The sequence below is a fragment of the Miscanthus floridulus genome, chromosome 2 (genome assembly GCF_019320115.1).
Source record: "Miscanthus floridulus cultivar M001 chromosome 2, ASM1932011v1, whole genome shotgun sequence".
In the NCBI taxonomy this organism is placed as follows: domain Eukaryota; kingdom Viridiplantae; phylum Streptophyta; class Magnoliopsida; order Poales; family Poaceae; genus Miscanthus; species Miscanthus floridulus.
Genome location: NC_089581.1, coordinates 163,560,953 through 163,582,445, shown reverse-complemented (window position 1 = coordinate 163,582,445; position 21,493 = coordinate 163,560,953). Strand labels below are relative to the sequence as shown.

The following is a 21,493-nucleotide window of genomic DNA, read 5'->3' as shown; positions in this document are numbered from 1 at the left end:
TCGACAGAGTCTAAAACAAACCGCGCAGCCCAGCCAGCCAGCAACCACAACAGAGGCACAGCCGGGGCCAGGCACGGAGCCGAATTCAGTAACTTGACGAAGCAACTTTACGACGTAACGTTATCTCAATCTCCACCCTCCAGCTGCCATCTGACGGCTACAGGGGTTCCCAATCCATCTAGCACTACCTTTTCAGCCCATGCCAACAAAACGAGGACGGAAACCACGGAGGCGGGACGGCGCCGCATTGAGCCGCGACTCCCGCCAACGCGCTCCGCGCCACCGGCTCTTTGTCGCGGTGAAATCCTCGCTGCCGCGCGCGCCCTTCCTCGCTGCTGCTGTGTTGCGCTCTCCTCCTCGCCGCCGCACAGTTCTTCAGTTGCCTGGCCGCGCTGCGCCGCCGCCCGTCGTCTGGTGCCCGGCCGCGCCGTCCTCCGCGCCTCTCCGGGGAGGTGGAGGCTGCGTCGGCCGGGAGGAGACCCGCCCCAACTGTGGGAGTTCTCTCGCTCCGTGCTATATCCAGGTACGAGGTTCATACCCCCTGCAATGGAGATGTCCGCGATTACAGTAGATTTCCTTTTGTTTTAGTGCCCTAGCATCCATGAATGCTTATTAATCTATCTCGTATATCTACCAAAATGCAAAATGAAATGTAGCCATGTGTTTGAATGTCATTGAATTTGAGAATCCATGAACCACAAATGATTATTTTGTTGAATTTCATGTAAAGGATTATTAGGTGCTCTAGCTTGTTTCATATGTACTGTTGTGTCTATTATATTATATTATTTGAAGTTTCTACAAGAATTTTATATATTCTGATTTGTCAATTATTTGGGTTACAGAACCAGTTGATGTGTGGGTTGGAGAACAAATTTGTGCAATTGTGAGTGCTGTCCAAGGCCATGGCAGAATTAAATAAGGGGGCTCCTGAAGTTGGTTTAAGGTTTAAAAGTGCAGATGAGGCTTGGCAATTTTGGATGGCATATGGGGGTCACACAGGCTTTGATGTGAGGAAAAGATGCACAAATGTAAGCACCTTTGATGGTAAGGTGACCTCATGCAGATTTGTTTGTTCCAACGAGGGCCTCCCAAGGAAAGGGCAAACAAATCATGTGAGAAAGTGCTTTAGAGCTGAAACAAGAACTGATTGCAAAGCTCGAATGAGCCTTATGTTGGATCGAGGTGCAGGAAATTATGAAGTCACTGAGGTTATGCTTGAACACAATCACCTTCTTCACTTGCCAGAAACTCGACACTTGATGGCATCGCAGAGAAAAATTTCAGAATTGCAAGCTTTTGAAATAGAGACTGCGGATGATTCTGGAATTAGACTAAAAGCTGCACATGAGTTGGCTAGTCGTCAAGTTGGTGGACCACTTAACCTTAACTACACTTGTCGTGATCACAAAAATTACCTGCGAAGCAAACGGCAGAGGGATTTGGCTTATGGACAAGCTGGAAGTATGTTGAAGTATTTTCATGACAAAATTGCTCAAAATCCATCATTTCAATATGCTTTGCAGTTAGATTGTGAGGAGCATATAACCAACATATTTTGGGCTGATGCAAAGATGATTCTTGACTATGCACACTTTGGTGATGTGGTTATATTTGACACTACTTTTGGCACCAACAAAGAGTATAGGCCTTTTGATGTTTTTCTCGGGCTAAATCAGTTTAAAGAAACCACTGTTTTTGATGCTGCACTTCTATTTGATGAAACAGAGGACTCATTTATATGGCTTTTTCAAACTTTCTTAGCTGCACATAATGGAAAGCAATCTAGAACTATCTACGGATCAAGATGCAGCAATGGGAAAGGAGCAAAGGTATGTTAGAAACTTTATAGTGTGCAGCCCATATATGCTACTGTAATTTATTTCTTAACTTAATTAAATTGTCATTGCCAGAAACAAAAAAAAAAGTGACGGAATGCAACCCCAAGTAGAAGTGCAAAATGGTGATCGCAACAAAGGAGCAATTGTGGAGCTTCAAGAATGCAATGTTATTGATAGTTTGGGAAGTTTTACCCAGCTGATAGCAGCTCCAACTTATGATGGTGGTATTCTTAATGATCATGGTCTGTTCTAGTATGAACATGTTAGTTAGATAGTCTTTTGGATAGGGCTGACTATAGTCTTTTGTGGCCTAATTGTATAGGTGAAATGACCTAACTGTAGTCTTTTGTGGCCTAATTGTATAAGTGAAATGGCCTAACTGTCTTTTGTGGCCTAGCTAAGTAGGCATGTATTTGTGCTTTGAACCTAGAACTTCCAAAGTGGAAAATGCTAAGTTCTACTAATGATTATAGTATGGATGTCACTTGAATTATTTATTTCTGCACTCTTGAGAGTGAACTGGTGGTGGAAAATTTTTCTGGAATTTATATATTATTTTGGCTATGATTTTGTTTGCTGAAAAATTTTGCTCGGCTGTGATTTTTAGTTTTGCTTAGGCTGCAGCAGCTACAGCACTACCTACACCATAGCCAATCAGGCTCAGAAGCCTTTGCTGGGAGTCATTGGTTGCAGGATGGAGACTGAAGTAAAGTTACGTTGTAACTTTGCTGAGCAAAGTTACTGTATCTGGGTCCGCCAGGCACACCGGCACAGGCCACACAGCAGAGCAGCGCGAGCCGGCCCAGGTACCGTTTAGTTTCACCTCATTTTACAAAAATTTTCAAGATTTTTCGTTACATTAAATCTTTGATGCATGCATAAAGCATTAAATATAAATAAAAAATAAAACTAATTACATAGTTTAGACGAAATTCACGAGATGAATCTTTTAAGTTTAATTAGACTATGATTGGACACTAATTACTAAATAACAACGAAAATGCTACGGTACCGTTTCGTTAAAAAATTTGCAAACTAAAAGGAGAAAACCCCACACGCTCACGCACTGGCTAGGTAGCCGCACGCGCTTCGCCGCTAGCTGCTGCCGGTGCCGCGCCTCACTGCTTCGCTTATCCTCCCTCCTCGTGTCGAGCCACCCCGCGGCTGGCCGATACCAACCCAGAGCTCGGACGCGCCGAGGCGAGGCCACCGCCGCAAGCATTCGCCTGTGCGTGCCGTGTTCAGCTAGCAGTGCGGGCCGAGATGTTCGCGAGCAGGCCGGTGGTGCACCCGCTGGAGGTGGCGGCGCCCGCGGATCCGGTGCAGCCGGCGCCGGGCGTGCTGATGAAGGACCTGCCCGGGATGCCGGGGACGCCCGGCGGCCTCGGCCTCCGCGTCCTGCAACTCCTCTTCGCAGCCATCTCGCTCGCCGCCATGTCCTCCACCGTCGACTTCGCCAGCGTCTCCGCCTTCAGGTACGCCAGCTCTCATCTTCATTCCCCGTCTCTCTTCCGTTCGACTTAGCTTCCTTCTCCAGTCGCCTGCCTAGGATTTCGGAATTGCATTGTGGTTTGGTGGTGTAGACAAGCAGTAGAATGGTTCGATCTGTGATGCTCAGCTCAGCTTAGCTAGCTAAGCTTAGCGGGGGTATTCACACTTCAAGTTTCAGCTGGTTGGGTAGGTTGAGCAGTGAGCGGGGAACTTGCTGTTAAAGCTCCCAAGACTTCATGTCTTGGATTTTTGCTTGATTCGGCAATGGGGTGTGAAACCGAACTCCTTTTCTTGCACGACGCGTGGGCAGTTCTAACTGTGTCAATCCCCTGAGCTACCAAAACGCATCTTTCTCCGGGTTTCTTTCACATCGGCAAGTATTTTCACTAGAGTCTGGTTTGTCTCAGTGAATTTGGGTCAAGTCTCTGAATGCTAGTACCAACGCTTGCAAATCCTTTTGTTGCACCTAATTTCGTGTCATCTTTGCTTGGGTCCTGTGGTTGCTACTCCTCGCATGATAATGTTTTGAGCTATGCAACGCCTGCCTGATGGCATGTCTGGATTCCCTCCGCCCGGGCAAGGATGTGAGGCGTCTGATTTTGGGCGGCTGGGATCAAGATCCTTGTCTGGCAGGCATTGATCCAAACATCCCTATATGACCCTCTGTTTTTTTTTTCTCGAGAAACCGTGCTTAAGCAGGCACATATCCAAGAAAATAAGAGTAAAAAAGGCATGCCTTATGTGGACTAAAGACAGTTTACTTGGAGTGTCCTCTGGAAAAAGTTGCACGCTAGCAACATCCATTTCAACTGTCGAAATTTTCTGTAGCCGCTGCCCACTGGGCTCCAGCCTCCAGAGCTAAAATGGATATTGTTTTGGTGAATAAACTTCTGGAGTTGAATTTATATTGGTACATAAGGAATGTGGAGAAGCGGATCTATAGCTCTGTTCAATACTATTTTAGTGCAAAAATATCATGCTGTGTATTTTTTCCTAAACATATGGAAAGGGTTTAATTCACTAACAATTTTGTGATTTTGTCAGTATCCAGATCTATACCCTAGGATCTTTTGATAGTATGATCCTATCAAGTGAAAACAATACATATTCTACCACGTAAATTTTATAGTATCTCGATCCTACATGAAGGTATCTAACATAAAATTTCATAGTATCCCAATACTACGATCCTATGTAATAATTGACATAAATCACTTGACTAGTTATGACAAAATACTATTTAAAGTTAAGGACCATTGAAAATAATGTCAAGAGTTTCAATTAAATATACAATAAGTCTATTAAATTAATCAAAATCATTATTATAGAATGAAATCTTTACAACATATTACAAATCTTATTAAAATATATAATTTGTAAAATTTGATAGGATCCCAATACTATGATCCAATCCGATAGTGTCAAGCAAAAAACGATGCTATGTAGGATCCCGATCCTAGGAACCCTGTTCACTAAGTAACACCCATCCATTCTCTCAAGTCTCAAACATTTTTCTAATCTGGTACCTGCTTAGGCTTGAGATGTGACAAGCCTGTTTTGGGTCTAGATTGACACTGTTACAAATTGACTTAACTGCTGAGTTGAATTAGGATGAGCTGGGGCTGGACAGAAAAAAGGGGCTGTATTAATAAGTAGCCTTGACATTACACATTTGTTATCTTAAAAACATGGTATGAAACATTCTCCACTGTACATTTTTGGGTAAATGTTAAGCCATCGCATTATTACCATGGTATCACAGGGATCCAATCATATCTGTTCTTTTTAGCGAGCAGCACCACTATGTTTGTATAAGTCCCAAGCTAGACAACCAAATTTATGCTACTCTTACTAATCTTAGCCACCATTTGGTTGGATGCTAAAATTTGGCCTGGCAGCCTACTCCTTTGGCCACCTTACTTCATTTTGTTGGCCAAAGTTGGCAAAATACAAGGCCACCAATTTGGTGGCCAACATTTGGCTTGGTTGGTGCAAACTAAACACACCATAAACCCGCAGCCCCTTCTTTCTTTTTTGCCAGGATAAATAGCCGTTTTTCATATGATAAGCATGGATTATCATGGCACTCCATTACCTCACAAAATGTTTCCTGGTACAAATGTGGTATTTCATTATAAAACTATGCTCAATGGATGCCCAACGTTTCGGGTGGATTATGTACTTAATTTCTGAAGAATTATCATAAAAAGTTATCTTTCTAATCACTGCTCCAATATGGAACATTTATAGTTAGTACAAGTAAGTACAGGCGTGGCTCCTGAATCCTAAGAGGAAGGCAATTTTTTGTTTGTCCGGAAACGAATACCATCCTATCTTAGTTTAGCTAATATTTCTTCTTGGGCATGTAGGTATCTCCTGTTCACTAATGACTACCTATTTGCTGATTATGGGCTGTAAACAACTAGAAATTGATTTTTTTGCATGATGCAATTTTGTTATGTATTAATTTATTTTTTATTTTATTTTAATGTGATTGTGATTGTAATAGATGTGGTTGAAACTTTTGCTAACTCAGAAAACAGGGACAGTGTTGATCTCTTGGGTCAAAATGACAATTTTACTGTGTTATCCTTTTTTTGTGGTTGTCGCAGCAAATTCATGTCTTCGGTATGCTGCATTCTGGCATCCTCGACTTCAAGCCTTTCCAACCTCATTAATTTGGTTTAGTTTTGTGTATAACAAACTGATGATTTGCTCCTTTTGCCAGCTACCTCATTGCAACAACCATCTTGCAATGTGTGTGGAGCCTTACGGTAGCCATTGTGGACATATATGCACTGCTTGTTAAGCGTTGTTTACGAAATCGTCGGGCTGTTGCTCTTTTTGCCATTGGAGATGGGGTACGTAAAACATTGTACTTGTTCTTCATGATGCTTATAAAAATCATTAAGTCAATCTTCCATAATATTTGTAACATTTAGAGATAAGTTCTGCTGAACAATTTCTCAACTTTCCTCTGTCGTGAACTAACACAACATACAAAAAGTACCATATAACTGGGATTAATCTGACACACTTTTGACAATATAGTGATTTTCTGGTGTGGAATATTGATTATGTAGCGCAAAGAAACCCAAATAAGTTGTCAGATCATAAAGTCGAATGAAATTGCCTCTCATGAATCATAGATTTGCTTAGGGGAGCTAGGATCGCATTTATCTTCTGATTCAGTGTATTCTTGTTTGACGGCAGATCACATGGGCAGCGTCCTTCTCCGGAGCATGCATGGCGGCAGGAGTCACCGTCCTGATCGACACAGATCTGAACATGTGCTACGAGAACCATTGTGCTAATTTTCAGACTGCAGGTAGCAATGGAGTTCATGTGCTGTTTTTCTCTCTTACCATCCCTTCTCCTGAACCTTTATTCGATTGCATCTAGTCGCAGCTAGCTGAAAAGAAACAGGAGGATATAGCCTGATCTTGGAGCAGTGTGAGCATCCAATTGCGGTTTTAGCGACAACTGGATATAGTGGCACAGCTAATAGTATTAGAATTGGAAGGTAAGTAAGTCAATGACAGTATGAGACTATGACCCAGCATTTCTAGTTTATAACCTGTAAAAGGGAAATAGGGAACGGCCTGTTTTGCAGATGCATTGCTCTGAAACCTTGCAGTTATATGCGGTACTACTGTTTACGTGCCCTGTAAAATGCTTGGAACTGTTAGAGTTTTAACGTGTCCTGACTCCTGAACCATGTATATTGCAAGTGAAGAGGAGGGGTAATGGTGATGCTGAAGAATGCGTATCTGTTCATTCTTCATTGGCAGGACTCACTTTCATATTCTGTTGCAGTTGGCCTGATCATTGTGAAGAAATATCTAAATTCTCGATTGTTTCATCTCGTGATCGCTCATCACACAGACACAGCACATACTCGCTCTCCACAGCTCCTGTTAGAGACTCAGTGTGAAGCCTTGTGCAGTTTTACCACAGTGACATCGTACTTACAGAGCTACCAGCTTTGTTTTGCACTGAAGTTAAGTCCAAAATTTACACAAAAAGTTCCCTTGCTTGTACTAGGATTTAGGTACAATGCAGATTTACAACCCACTACAGCCATGCTCACTAGCATAGCATAACGCTTATTTATGTCCAAGTGAGATTGCTACCTATATTTACTCACAACTCAAGCCATTCAATCCGCGACCGCGAGTCATTTTTATGTTCATCAAGTGAAATAGACGTCAAGAAGATTCAAGACGAAAGAAGCCTGCCACATGAGCATGGGCAACTTCACCAATCACCATTCGATGGAGCGCCTCCGTCTCCGATCCTTGGGCGGCTCCGTGTCCACGGCATCAAGCCGCAGGAATGGGTTCAGCCGCCCGAGCTTCTTGGACACGTTGTTCATGAACCCCCCGCTGCCGCCCGCGGCCTTCTTCGGCGGCGGGCGGCGCCGCGACGGTGGAGCGCCACTGGGCTGCGGGAGCGCCGCGGGCGGGTCCCTCAGGTGCATCTTCAGCCGCAGCAGCTCCATCTTGAGCTCCTCGTTCTCCCGCTGCAGCCGCGACACCTCGTCCGGTACGCTCCGGGCGTGCCGGCCCAGGAGGCTCGGCGTCGGCGCCGGCCTGTATGGCGGCGACGGGGCCAGGGACTCGCCGCCGTAGAACGACGACACGCCGCTCGGTGGCGGCGCGTGCTTAGGGGCCTCGCGCAGGCGCCGCTGCTCGTGGTCGAGGACCTGCACCACCGTCTGCACTGGCAGCCGGTCGTTCTGCGCCGCGTGCGCGCACGCCTCGCGCGACAGCTTCTGGCAGTCCATCACCCGGCACACCTTCTTCCGCTCGGCCTCGCTCAGATGCGGATGCGCCTGCATGCAGGAATCCATAGTCCACAGTGAACGATCATTTAGTTGAGGAAAAACCCATAACCAATATGTCAGTAAAAAATAATGAAGATCTCCGTGTTTAATTTCTCACCTTCAAGTAGATGTCGATGGCACGGTACATGCCATCCTCGTTGAACCTGGCGCGTTCCGGGATCATCTCGGCAAGGCCGGTGAATTTGTCAATGGGCAGGTCCACGTCCGAGGCAATCTCGGCCAGGTACGACTCCATGAGCCTACCGACCATTCCGACGTCGTTGGGCGGCGACGCCGTCGAGATGAAGTCGTCGTCGGTGTTGTAGTCCAGCCGGGCCGCCTCGGTCTCGTGCTCCAGGTACCCGACCAGGATCCTCTGGACCGCGTCGACGTCGAACGTGGTGCCGGCCTCGGGCGAGGAGGACGGGAGCAGGAGGTCGTCCAGCACGGCCTGCCCGAGCTGCGCGGCCATCCGCTTCTCGAGGTCGAGCCGGCACGCCAGGGTCGTGTCCAGCCACAGCGCTGCCCGAAGCAGCATCGAGAGGAAGCTCACGGACAGGGAGTTCTTCTCCTTCGGCAGCAGACTCACGATGGTTTCAAGCACCACACGCTTCTCGTGTTCCTGCTTCGAGGTCCATCTTTTCCTTCTCCCTTCCGTGTGTGTCCTGCAACACAAGCTCAGCAATTTGTCAGGTGCAGGTAAGAACTATGCACACATACTGTGGTGATCATGTACCAAATCAGATCTTCCTGCACTTGTAGATTGATACATTGCACAGTTGAGCTCACCAGTCTTCGCAGCGACTTCTGAGCATAGAGCATGATGAGCGTGCCCAGAGCAATGCCCTTGAACCCCCTGGCCTTCATGGCAATGAGGACTCTCTGGAACGTGTCAATCCGCAGCGACGTCAGCTCGTCAGCCAACCAGTCATCGACGGCCTTGGACGACGACATGGCCATGCCGTTGCCGTTCGTGGTGTTGCCCATGGACATGTTGAACTGGCTGTCGTTGCAGGTGATGTACACGATGGCGTCGACGCACCTGCCGACGAGGTCCACCTCCTCGGACACCGGGAGGAGGTCCTCCGACCTCCGGAGCACGGTGACCGCGCCCGCGAGGCTCGTCAGCGCCACGGCCTCCAGGTAGGCCTCCGTCCTGGCGGCCAGGTTCCCGCCCATGCTGTCGTCGGTCATCTCCAGGTGCTCGGCGGCGCACCGCAGCATGGCCACGTTGTCCTCCGTGATCTCTAAGTTCTCGCCGTAGCAGAACTTGGTGACGAGCTCGAACGCCGCGGCGCCGCCCGGCATGCCTGTAAGGTCGATGTGGGTGACCCTGGAGCCATTGATCCCCGACACCTGCTTCCTTATGTAGCCGCATCTCGATGCCAACGGGAGCTGCAGCAGCGTTCGCACCGCCCGCTAGTCAGAACCCAAGCTTTCTATACGGTCGATGATCCCAAGAACACGCATGGAAAACTATGATATGGAAGCGCTGTGATTCATATGTACTAGTAGGAGTATTATTTACCTTGTGTAAGTTGAAGGTCGCTTCCCCAATCTGGATGGTAATATCGCTTGGGAATTCTTGTGACATTATCCTGCAACAATCAAGCCAAACAAGAGCCTCAAACTCGGCAAAACTTTCCTTTTGATAAACTCCATTTGCAGGGTTTGGCTACGCATTAAAGCGAACGATTCAGTGAGTACGATGTGAGATCTGAAAGCACAGTCACGTGTTGCTAGCTTGATGGCAATTGCTGTTTGTTTTCGGTCCAAAATCGATCTGAACAAGCTGTCAGCGATGGTTACGGAGTGTTGATACCAACAATCGAACACGAACTCGTCGAATCAAATGCGAAACAGCAACAACAACATGCCAATGGAAAGTAAAGCAAGGAGAAGCAGCAGGGGAGGAGGAGAAGGAACGTATACCAGTCACTGATTCTCCTCATCGCCGGCGTGTCGAGCCGGCTCTCCTCCATCTGGCGGCCTGGCCCTCCCAAAAAGTCACCGTGCTGCTGTTCACCTCTCCCGCTCCACCCCTTCCCTCTGTGTCATCCCGGGCGACGTTGACGTCAGAGGAGATAGCGGCAGTGCGGAAGAGCGAGTGACGCAGGTGCGCCGGCTTCTGGATCGCGCTCACGCCGCGGCTGCCTTCCACACTGGCCTCGGCGGCCGGAAGTCACACAATGGCACCGTCGCGCAGCAGCCGTGGATAATGGATAAAAAGAAGCCGAATAGAGGAGCCCGACCCGACCAGTCCGGGCGATTGTTCCTTTGGCGCGTCGCTGAAACCTCCCTCGCCTTCTGCCGTCGCTTTCCGGCGACTTGTCTTGCGCTGCATGGGGCCAGCGAGCCGTGCGTCACTTCGCTTCGTACTGCTGTATGCATGCCTGGCACGGTCAGCTGGCAAGGCAACCTCGGTTTGGACTTTGGAGAGCGCAGGGATGATGTCGGGTCACGGCCCATTCAGTACGGGCCGAAGGCCCAGAGAAACAGATCAGCCCAGATCATGCCTGTCTTGCCGGTTGCCGTCCCCCTGAAGCATGAACGGCCGGCCATGACTGGTTGACGACGAAACTCCCAATCAAATACGCGTGCGACCACTGAAATTTCCAATCCAGCGCGGGCACCCGTCGCCATCGCCGTCTAGTCCACCGGTCTTGGCTTCCGTCGTCCGTCGCACGCCAGACGCCACGCCACGCCACATCACGGTGCCTCCTCGCAGCTTCCTCCACTCGTGTCCCTCCTCCTCCCCCTCTCGCCCCAAAACAAGCAAGGGAGCAGATGGGGGCAGCGGGCAGGGGGCCGCTGCATTAAAAAAAAAGGGCACGGAAACTTAACCCAATCCACACCCAAATCTCTGTCTCGCGCTGGCGCAGCGCAGGGCACCGCCACGCGCGCCTCATCCGGTACCGCCATGACGAGCGCCTCCGAGCTCTTCACCGCGCGCCGCGCCGCCCGTGGGGGCCGCCTCTCCGACCCAGACCCGGACCCGGATCCGCACGTCGACGCGCTCCGGGACCAGCACGGACTCGGCGGCCGGCGCCGGCGCCGCGGGTGCCACCCGCGACGCCAGCTCGACGCCGCCAGGGACGTGCGCCAGCACCTGCACACCGGGGCCCCGCCACCGCGTCGCCGCGGGTCGTACACCGTGAGAATCCCTCGCCCCCCCAATCTTCCTCCACGCCCCAATCTTCCTCCCGCTTGATTATTGTCTTATCAGTGTTGTGGCTGGATCGGAGTATCTCCGGCGTTGGCTTATACAATTCGTGGTCACTGTTAGGTTTTGGCCCGCGCGAAATTCAATGATGACTTTGAAATGCCGATTTTATTATCATGATTACATAGCTCGGGAAATGGATACCAATAGGGATTTACGCAATTGCACTTGTTACTGGGGTTGCACTTTTTTTTTTATCATACCGGGGTTAAACTTCAATGTACTAATTGGTGAAATATATCGGATTGTAATCCTATCTGAGATTCTGAACCAAGCTTCATTATCCCACTGGCATTGCCATGTTGCACAAAGAGTTGAAATGAGCCTTGTTCATTGTAGTAGCAGTGGTTGGGCTTGTAGTCTTGACCGCATTTGTGCGATTGTAGCCCTACCATCAGTCAAAGGTTTCCTAGATGGCGCAGGTTTATTTCTAGCTGTGGTTATATTTTTATGAGATATAGTTATTTGCAGTTTTCTTAATTACCTCAGCAATTTTATTTTTGCAAGGCTTGATCTATGAAATAGGCATCTTTTGTTACAACCTTTTTTTTTCATACAAATGAGAAATGTAACAATTGCCTAGCCTAGTCATGGACTAGCTGGAATCAACACTTCAGAACTTTTTTTTTTCTGCTATGCCGTGTAATTGTGTGCATATCATCGAGCACAGTAGCTTTGCTCTTATATCCTTTGATGAATTCCACTTGAAATAATTGATTCATCAGCCATGTAATCTGGGGTGTTGGCTATATGTAGTTGTAACTTAAAATCATGACCAAGCCGATGCACCTATTTGCCCTTTTGCTATCTACCAAGCCAGCTTCATTTCAGGAATCATGCCATGGGCTACCATTTTCATCCTGATTGTTTGTGATGGGTCATCAAATGATAATATTTCTCTGCTTTGCTGTCTGCAGGATCAGATCTTATCGTACATAGACAATAACAACATTGGGGATTCTGCAGCTCGGAGGAACAGACTTGATAGGCTGATGTTCAGGACAAATGAGCGGCTTCCTGGTGCTGTACTGCAAGCACAAGCACGTGTCCTGGAGAGACTCAGAGGCATTTCTCTTGGTTCATCTGCCTCCAGGCCATCCATCTCATTAGATGAGTTTTCTGCTAGCGATGTGTCTAGAATCATCGACTTCACAAATAGGGAAACCCGTCACGAAGCAAATCGGCCCCACTCATCATCGTTCCACCCAAGCAGTGAATCAGATGAAGAAAGACCAACCATCAGATCCACTAACTCCAACCGGTCAGCTGGACTTAGCAAGGCGGCTTTCCTGCGTCTGCAGATTGAGATTTTTGAGGCTAGCAAAGATGATAAGAGAGAGGCATCACCAGAATGTTCTATTTGCCTTGATGGATTTTACAATGGAGATGAGCTGATAAGGTTGCGCTGTGGCCACAGGTTCCACTCAACATGCTTGGAGCCATGGGTGCGGAAATGTGCAGACTGCCCATACTGCCGAACAAATATACGGTCACGATCCTGATGGCAAACCCTTAGTTGGAAATAAGACTATAACCACCGTGGAGTTGAACTGTTATAAAATTCGTTGTTTTGGGCATCCCAGTTAATTCGGTGCAACTATGGCAACATGTCATTTCTAATATCCTGAATATTTTGTGTTATGTGTTGTGTCGCCCAAAGAGGTTTTATGGTGTTGTGTGCGAGTGGTGGCTGATAGCAGTATAGCTTAGAAAACACCCTTTTGTGTGTATGTAGCGAGGGACCAAACAAATAGTCCTGTTCTACTCATGATAATGTTCTGATGTCTGAATTTCAGTTGGAATTGCATGCATCTTGCTATGGAGGGCGAGGAACATGACTTTGCTATTTCAGAACCGTATAAAATGATGAGCCAATAATGCGAAGAAATTGAGTAAATTAAAACGCAAGAAGCACTGCTATGATGCAGATAAAAATGCTCTACAAGATCAGTGGCATCAGCTTTATATTTCTCCGTCTCAACTGATTTATAAGCCCTGTTCGGCTGGCATTAGCCGGCTGCAGCTGTTTTGTTGTGAGAGAAAAATACTATAGATTCTAACTGATAAGCCGGTTCGGTTGTTGTGAGAGAAAAATACTATAGATTCTAACTGATAAGCCGGTTCGAGCGAACAGGCATCAGAGCCGTTCACTTCGCCAATGGATAAACCAACGCTAGCAGTTGGTCTCGTCAACACACCGTAGCCTGCCTGGCCGTAGCTGCCGCCTGCCAAGCCGGCGTTTTGCTGTCGCGTCACCATCGTCACATGGCGACCTTTTGCTGTCGCATCACCATTGTCACATGGCGATGTGTTGGAGGGTTGAGAGGCTCCAGCCCAGAGTTCCGCGGCCTGAGCTCGATGTTTGCACGAGACCCCGCGCCAGCTCACCATTTGCCGAATGCTAGGGGACGATCGTGACTACTGAGGATGCAGCAAAGGGGTTGTCTCTCCTGCCGATGCTAGAGGAGAGCTTTGGCGTGCTCCGCCCGCTGACAACCGTGCTCTGGATTTCGTCTGCTACCGGCTCTGGTGGGTGAACTGAAAAATGGAGAAAAAGATTCAATAATGTGTTGCAGCATGTACATGCTGCACATGCACTATCTACACTGTCCAAAAGTGTTTTGAGATTCGTGCGTTTCCACTCTCTGCCCCACTGCTGCTTCACACTACTGATTTGGGTTGCACACATCTCGATGCAGTGTTGGATGGTGAGGATAGCACGTGTTGAACATGTATGAACAAAAAAACTGCTTTCAAAAAGATTGCAAGAGGCTAAAGAACGTGAACTGGGCGGACAGAACTGTCGTGCCCGCCTGCCCGGAGCACCTGTGCTGACGGCAATGGACGCGGTGGACAGGCGGCGACGACGACCTTCCTTTTGTGAGTCCACGCAGAAGCTGCCAGTTATGCTACAGAAGCTGAGGGAAATAAGAGCCTTTGCACGATTTCTCATAAACAAGAATTTATAAGAGGACTGTTTTTATTAGCACTCGACCAAAAATGCTTTCCTTAGTAGTTTGGAATACCATGGTTGGTTGGGGGCAAAGACATTAGCATGCACAGTAAAGTGCTACATTCTGCACTGAATTTAGCCGTAATGCAGGTTCTACACAATCAACACAAAACTGGCACCTTACAACTCCAGCTGATTACTGCCGGGGGGCTTCAACATTCTCTAATTTCAGTGTACAGGGTACAGACAAGGCTGCCAGGCTCATTAGGTTGTAGGCGTGACAATACAAGCAGATACAGTAAGGGGCCGTTGGGATCCCTTTATTTTTTAGGAATTGAAATTTACATAATAAATTAAGGCTATTTGGCTTGAAATTTAACATTGCATAACATTACTAAGCTCACAAATAAGCCTATCTCAAATTCATAGGATGGGAGAGAGAAATGGATTCTATAGATTACTATGATATAATTCTATTCTCCAACTTTAGCACTCTTCAACTCACTTCCTACAATAGAAATACAACATATAAATATCCCTTATATACCTAACAATAAATATACAAATATATTCCATATATAACTATATTAGCTTAATTAATCTATACCTAAATTATAATTATTAGAATGATTTCAATTCCAAGGATGCCAAACCGGCCCTAAAAGTAATTTTCTAGTGCCTTTCACATTCCGACCAGAACCTATCCCCTATGGAGCTCTGCAGTTCAGAAGGCAACTCCTATAAAAATTCACCACCCTTCCGTGCCAGGCAGTTAAAGCAATAGCATAGATGCATGATACAAGTCAGCATGATCACCAGCCCACTGCACCAATAATTTATGCTGGGACCATTACATAGGTGCCGACCAGCCACCACAGAGGATTGAGTTCTCGAGGTGCATTAAGTGTTCAAGGCACCATTCAGAGCATATCCAAGTATGACAAAGCAACCTTGATGCAAGGATTGCCCTGGAGATGTTCTTCCAAGGACGAAGCAGACTGCCCTGAACATGTGACAAGATAAGTTGCCCCAACCAGATCACTATACATGCCTTTCAACCTTGATCACCAAAATGTTCTGCCATAGTTGCCACATGTGCATGCCTCAGGATCCAGTTGACCAAAAGTAACTTAACTGCAAATGAATTTACCATACAAGCTGCTGATCTTGTGAGGCTAGAAATCCAATCCTGACCCAATAAATATAGTCACCAGATTGTCCTCACTATGCATACAACTGCAAAGTAAAAGAAATGGTAAATACATATGCAATGGGAAAAAACGCAAAGTTGTGCAACAGTTAAGGACAACTGACAAAATAACAGCAAACGGGTCACGTCAAGATATAAGATACAAATTTGATAACAAGGATTCAATATGAATGTAAGTGCTATGAAAAGGTAACAAATGTGTGTAAAAAGACAGTAAAAAAGCTACACCATATGTGCCAGTACTCAGGTACATATTGAAAGGACAGCATTCAGTATAGCATATACAATCACACCAACTGATAAATCCATGACCAAGAAATATGAAACAAAAACACTCCGCAACATTTCTATCGAGATTATTTACCGAAGGCTCTAGTTAAGTATTAAACATATTAGAATGACAAATTAATAGCACTTGAACAAGAATACAAGATGCCAACTGGTATAGGTGACTCGGAACATCTACCAATATTTTTTAACTCGAACAAAGAAACAAAATTAAAAAACAACAGACATGGTAAACAGACTTACTGATTACAAGAGCAGCAAGAGCCAAAACAATCAATTGAATAGGATGCCCATATCGAATCTGATACTGAGATCTTTGAAGTTGTCTATGAAGGGCTCCGAGCCAACCATAAAGCTTCTTATTGTATGTATGCTCATCACAGGAACTTAAGCAACTCTTGTTCCTTTCAAAGCATCCCTCTAAACCCTACAATGAGGAACAGGAATACGAAGGTTAGAGCACTAAGATATAACCAAAGAGAGAGGTATATAACAAATCATCTTTGCATCATTTGAGTAAGATCCATTTACCTGACTCAACTGAGAAGTACTCAGAGGGATAGCCTCTTCAACATCCTGTTGGTTAACGCCTGCCCACCTAACAGCTCCATTTTTACACTTTGTTCTAGGCTTAGGTTGCAAGGTACTCGTCAAAGCACATGTTTTCACTATCTTAAGCAAAGGCATTTTGTCTGAGCCATCAGATAATTGTTCTGTAGTTCCTTCACATTCATTAGGTATTGACACGCTCCATGAGCCTATATCAGCACTGGCACTAGCTGCTCTTCTGTGACCATGATGCAGATCTTCCTTTGCTCTCGCTGAAATCAAATCCGTGGAACCAGCTGAATCCTTGGAGCTGTCGGTTGATATATCATTTTTCATCCTTGCTGCATTGCTGCCCACTTCAATATCACCTGCTGAAGGAATTGTGACCACTTTGTCTTTCTGTTGAAAAGGACTGGCAGATAGGAAAGCTGCAAGGTCGTCCCGTTCATCCTCATCCAAATGAACCCAGCTCAACGGTCCCCTCCCCTCTGCAACATTGGATTCTTTCAAGTTTTTCTCAACCTCTAATATGCGATAGCCAATTGCTGTAACAAAGTCATCATGCCTAGCTCTTGTGTCTTTTCCTGCTGAGATAACCAGGTCGTTCGATCTGATTGCCCGTGCCAGTTCATCCAGCTGAAAGAAGGACAAACCAAATCACAGAATGAGCTTTTGAATCGAAGATACATGTAGCATTAATCTTCAAATTTTGCACTATAATTACAAACATATTTTTTATAAAGGTATGACCACTGACATGACTGGATGGGTACATTATCCAACCAAGTACTATTATCACCTCAATCACATCCACATTCACATGATTGTGGTTGTTTAAACATCATGCTAATATGGCAACTCTTTCTTTTAAAAAAAAGGGGGGACGGAGAGCTGCCTTGTACATATATAAAAAAAAGGAGGATCCCAAAGGGAATATGGCAACTCATAATAAGCAGAAGAAATGAATGAAACAATATGCGAAGCTCGATTGTCAGTGATCGTTTAAGCAGGAGAAGTTTTTACACATCTGAGTGTCTAAGATATACCAATTACGCTATAAAACACTAACGAATTTAGCAAGGGGACTACAGCAATCGGACCGTGCAATAATATAACCTCGATATGAACGATGAGGGCGACAGATTTACCTGCCACTTGGCGGTGCCAAGCGCCGTGTGCAGCTCGCGGCGAAGCTCCGCAGCTGAAGGGCCTCCACTGACGCTTGCCGCCTCGGAATCGCCGCCGCTCCTCTCCTGGACCCATACCCTATACACCGATTCCATCCTGCGTGGACGCAGACAGAAAACCGACAGAGGTCAGCACCAGATCCGCAATCGCAACGGAGCGGAGCAAACCTAGGCCAACCCCACCCAGAGAAGACTAAAAAATGCCGATGAAATTGGGGGGAAGAGAAGGGCAACGCACCGATCGGCGGATTCCTGGACCTCCTCAGCGGCGAGGAAGAAGGGGTCCTTCTCCCAGCGGTCGAACGACGTCGCCATGAAGAGCTCGCCCGCTCGCCGGATCGAAACCGAAAACCTCGAGAGAGATCGGATTTAGGATTTGTGCTTTGCGGCTGGTGGCGCGGTGGGGGAGCGGCGAGCCTGGCTTTCCTCTTCTTTCCGCCCGCTTTTGCTCGCCGCTATTTCCTTCCTGGTGCTGGCCTGGTGGGGATGGTGGTGGCTGCCTATTATTTATTGCGTTGCGTTTGCGGGGGTCGGCCGTCGGCGGGCGCGAACGCGTGGGAATGCCGTGCTGGGAACGTGGCTATTCCTCCACTGCCGTGTGGTGTGGGTGGGATGCCACTGTTAGCATCAGATTGCACTACTAAAACGTGTTGCCATCGAAAATGCGCGTATATGCTGGTGCCGTTCGAGGTGGAATTGCTGTCTTTTCGCTAAACAGGTCTTTAAGGCAATACATATAATTTTCAATAGAGTATCTATATGAAAAATCTATTTTAGGCTTTGTTCTCTTTGCAAATTTTTTAACCCGATAAATAATACCACTTTCGTCTTATTTGGTAAATATTGTCCAATTTTGAACCAACTAGGCTCAAAAGATTCATCTCGTGATTTCCAACTAAACTGTGTAATTAGTTATTTTTTTACCTACACATTTAATACTCCATACAAGTGGCTAAAAATTGATATGATGGAGAGAGAGTGAAAAAACTTGAAATTTGGATGGCATCTAAACAAGGACTTAGGTGCCAGGAGATATATAATCTAAATCTAAGTATTCTCTCTTCTAAAGACCTATTTGTAGAAAGGGTTGTCTTTTGGATATTGTTGTTGGAGAAGACTAAAAATAGGTATTAAACCATTTGCCAGTAGCATTACCAAAAGACAAATGGGACTTATATTTTGGGTCATGGTTGTTGAAGACAGTCTAAAGAATGTTTATTCATTTATCGCCATGGCAGTCTAACACCACACGACGTCGGCCTGCCCCTGCGTTCATTGACGACTTCAACTCTGTCTACTTCAATTAGTCAGACTGTCGATTCGCGGATACTAACTCTGTCAATGTTTCGAACAAACACCAACTAGTAAATTTATAATTGTTATGTGTTAGGCTCGGATGGTGTATTAAAGGACACAAGATTTATACTGGTTAGGGCAGAACGTCCCTACGTCCAGTCTGTTGCTGCTTGTGTTATTAGTATCGAAAAAAGTTCGTATTAGGGGGTATAAACGGTCGAGAGAGGGACGGGTCCCAAGTCTCTGATGGAAAGGTCGAAAGGACGTCAAAAGCTCGGTTGCTGCTTGACTGTGTCTTGTGTGTCAAAACGATCAGTCCTTTTAGTGGGATGCCATGCCCTTCCTTTTATAGACCAAGGCGGAGCAGCGGTTACAAATAGGAGAAAGAGGAAAAAACCAAAGGTAGAGAAAGTCCTTCGATGGGTGTTGGGTCTTCTTTTTCCCTTGAGCCTGTCCTGCTGACATGGCAGACCAAGCCAGGGATAGCATGTTTCATCGATCCTGATAGGGTCGGGCTCTGACTTCATTTCAACGAGTGGTCATGTCCCATCCTCCCCCGACGGACGGTGCGGTGCATCAGGGCGTCGAGCCATGACTCTACGGGGACTAGACGGGAAAATGACTATACGCCTGTCACTGTAGATGATGTGAGTTCTTCCTTGGATTATAGCGGTTGTCGTATGCTTGTGTTATTATCCACGCCCGAGGGCTGATAGCGGCGCCTACAACACTGTGGGACAAAAGTCGGCGCCTACAATACTATTTGAGCACTGTTAGGTCAGAAAGGGCTTAAAGCGCCCGTCCCATCGTATCCAAACGGTACCTTCCTACAGACGTGCAGGGCATGGTCCTCGTTACTGCGGTTTGACTCGAATATCCTATCGTACCCTGTGGTTGTCATCATGAAGGAGCAGGGTGCAATCGTCGGGCAAGGCGGAGCCCGCCCTTAGCCGTCGGGCGAGGCGGAGCCAGACCTCAGTCATCGAACGAGGCGGAGCCCATCCTCGGACGTCGAGCGGGGGCAGAACCAGCCCTCGGACGTTGGGCGAGGCGGAGCCTACCCTCAGCCGTCGGGCGAGACGTAGCCTACCCTCGGACGTCAGGTGGGGTGGAACCAGCCCTCAGCCGTTGGGCGGGGCAGAGCCTGTCCTCAGACGTCGGGCGAGGCGGAGCCAGCCCTTGGACGTCGGGCGAGGCAGAGCCAGCCTTTAGCCATCGGGCGAGGCAGAGTCTAGCCCTAGGGTCGGATGATGTGGAACCGATCTTCCATCGTTCGAGCAAGAAGCGTAGTAGCGTTCTTGTCTGACCAAAAGCGTCAACGTTCGATGGTTATTAGTTCCACCTCATTGGGTACCCTGGTATTAGGTCCCTGACAGTAGCCCCTGAGCCCTCAGGTGATTCGGGCAGAATCGCCCAGGGGGTATTTCGATTCGCCAGAGGGTGCGTACGAGCGCACCCATCGGGTGTAGCCCCCGAGCCCCCGGGTGATTCGGATAGAATTGCTCAAGGGGTAATTTCAGACCCTTCGTGGGTAAGGCTGTGAGATTTGGTTTTTGTCAACTAGACAGTTTTAAGGGAACCCTAGTATCCCGTTCGCGAGGATTTCATCCAGGGTCAGCCTGGCTAGGACTCGATTGCGGATCGAGGCTCCCCTGATGCTCGTGTACCTGAGTTCTTGCTGTTTACGGGCCCATCCCTCATTGGGACGGCCGCTTAAAACTGTTGGGCCATCCCTCGAACTCCTGGGCCTAGGTGGGCCGAAGAAATTCTTTTTTACTCGTATCCCCCCTGTGGGAAAAGAGTCCCGGTCTACTTGGGAAGGTGAAACGTCCGGCATGATTTTGGTGGAAAAGGATAGGGATCGTAGGCGCATATCTCGCGACGTGACACGACGATGTATCGTGGTAGGCTCGAAAACCTAGGCAGGCGATTGCCCTTCTTGCATCTGTCGCCCCTATAAAACCAAGGGGTTCACCCCTAGGGTTTCGCACTTTGTCTCCTCGCCTTCGCATCGACAACCTCCGCCGCCAATCGCCTGAGCCTCCCACACTCACATCGCAGCCACCGTCGAGCTTGCATCCGCATCGCAGCCACCGTTAAACTTGCATCCACCCCCTTCCCCATCGTTTTCAATGGAGCCGTGGTATAGATCCAACATCACCCCTCAGCGCCTAGAGGGCCTCATTCGCCGTGGCCTCCTTTGCCCGTTGAACGCCATCGAGGAGTGGCGGCTGCCTGGTGATGAGGACAAGCCATCGCCGCTCGAAGGATATGTCATGTCCTTTGCTCACTTCCACGAGCAGGGATTCGTCGTACCTGCTCATAAGTTCCTTCAGGGGTTGTTTGATTACTACTAGGTGGAGTTGCAGCACCTTACTCCCAATGGGGTCCAGCACATTACGGCGTTCGTCGCCCTATGTGAGGGGTTCCTAAGGATTAGTTCCCATTTTGACCTGTGGCGTTATCTCTTCGCCGTCAACCTGTTGAAGAAGCGGGTTGGGAAGCAAGAGCTGAGCATGCTGATGGGATGTGCCAGCATTAATCTTTGAAACAACTGGGTGAACGAATACCCATCGATGTGTCTATCGACCTCCAACAAGGGGTGGCATTAGCATTGGTTTTACATGAAG

At 47.5% G+C, this 21,493-nt stretch overlaps 2 protein-coding genes and 3 pseudogenes across 3 annotated transcripts; 3 read left to right on the top strand and 2 right to left on the bottom strand.

Annotated features, from left to right (window-relative positions):
- The first annotated feature begins 905 nt into the window (after positions 1-905).
- LOC136540424 (protein FAR1-RELATED SEQUENCE 5-like) lies at positions 906-2,641 on the top strand (annotated as a pseudogene).
- A 262-nt stretch (positions 2,642-2,903) lies between these two features.
- On the top strand, positions 2,904-7,135 carry LOC136535543 (CASP-like protein 5A2; annotated as a pseudogene).
- Positions 7,136-7,277: 142 nt separating this feature from the next.
- LOC136535539 (BTB/POZ domain-containing protein SR1IP1-like) lies at positions 7,278-10,574 on the bottom strand (annotated as a pseudogene).
- A 367-nt stretch (positions 10,575-10,941) lies between these two features.
- LOC136535541 (probable E3 ubiquitin-protein ligase RHY1A) lies at positions 10,942-13,182 on the top strand. The gene is made up of 2 exons (XM_066527829.1): positions 10,942-11,311; positions 12,298-13,182. The coding sequence occupies exons 1-2, from the start codon at positions 11,078-11,080 to the stop codon at positions 12,880-12,882; spliced, it is 819 nt and encodes a 272-aa protein (XP_066383926.1). The 5' UTR covers positions 10,942-11,077; the 3' UTR covers positions 12,883-13,182.
- Positions 13,183-13,255: 73 nt separating this feature from the next.
- Positions 13,256-18,062, bottom strand: LOC136535540 (uncharacterized). 2 transcript variants are annotated; one of them, XR_010779012.1, is made up of 6 exons: positions 17,806-18,062; positions 17,529-17,664; positions 16,363-17,016; positions 16,075-16,258; positions 14,207-15,569; positions 13,256-13,918 (listed from the first exon to the last, which is right to left on the bottom strand). XR_010779012.1 is itself a non-coding variant. In XM_066527828.1 (5 exons), the coding sequence occupies exons 1-5, from the start codon at positions 17,880-17,882 to the stop codon at positions 15,541-15,543; spliced, it is 1,080 nt and encodes a 359-aa protein (XP_066383925.1). In that variant the 5' UTR covers positions 17,883-18,062; the 3' UTR covers positions 13,256-15,540. The 2 variants fall into 2 exon arrangements, 1 of the variants encoding a protein (XP_066383925.1); XM_066527828.1 differs by having other exon boundaries at positions 13,256-15,569.
- Positions 18,063-21,493: the final 3,431 nt, after the last annotated feature.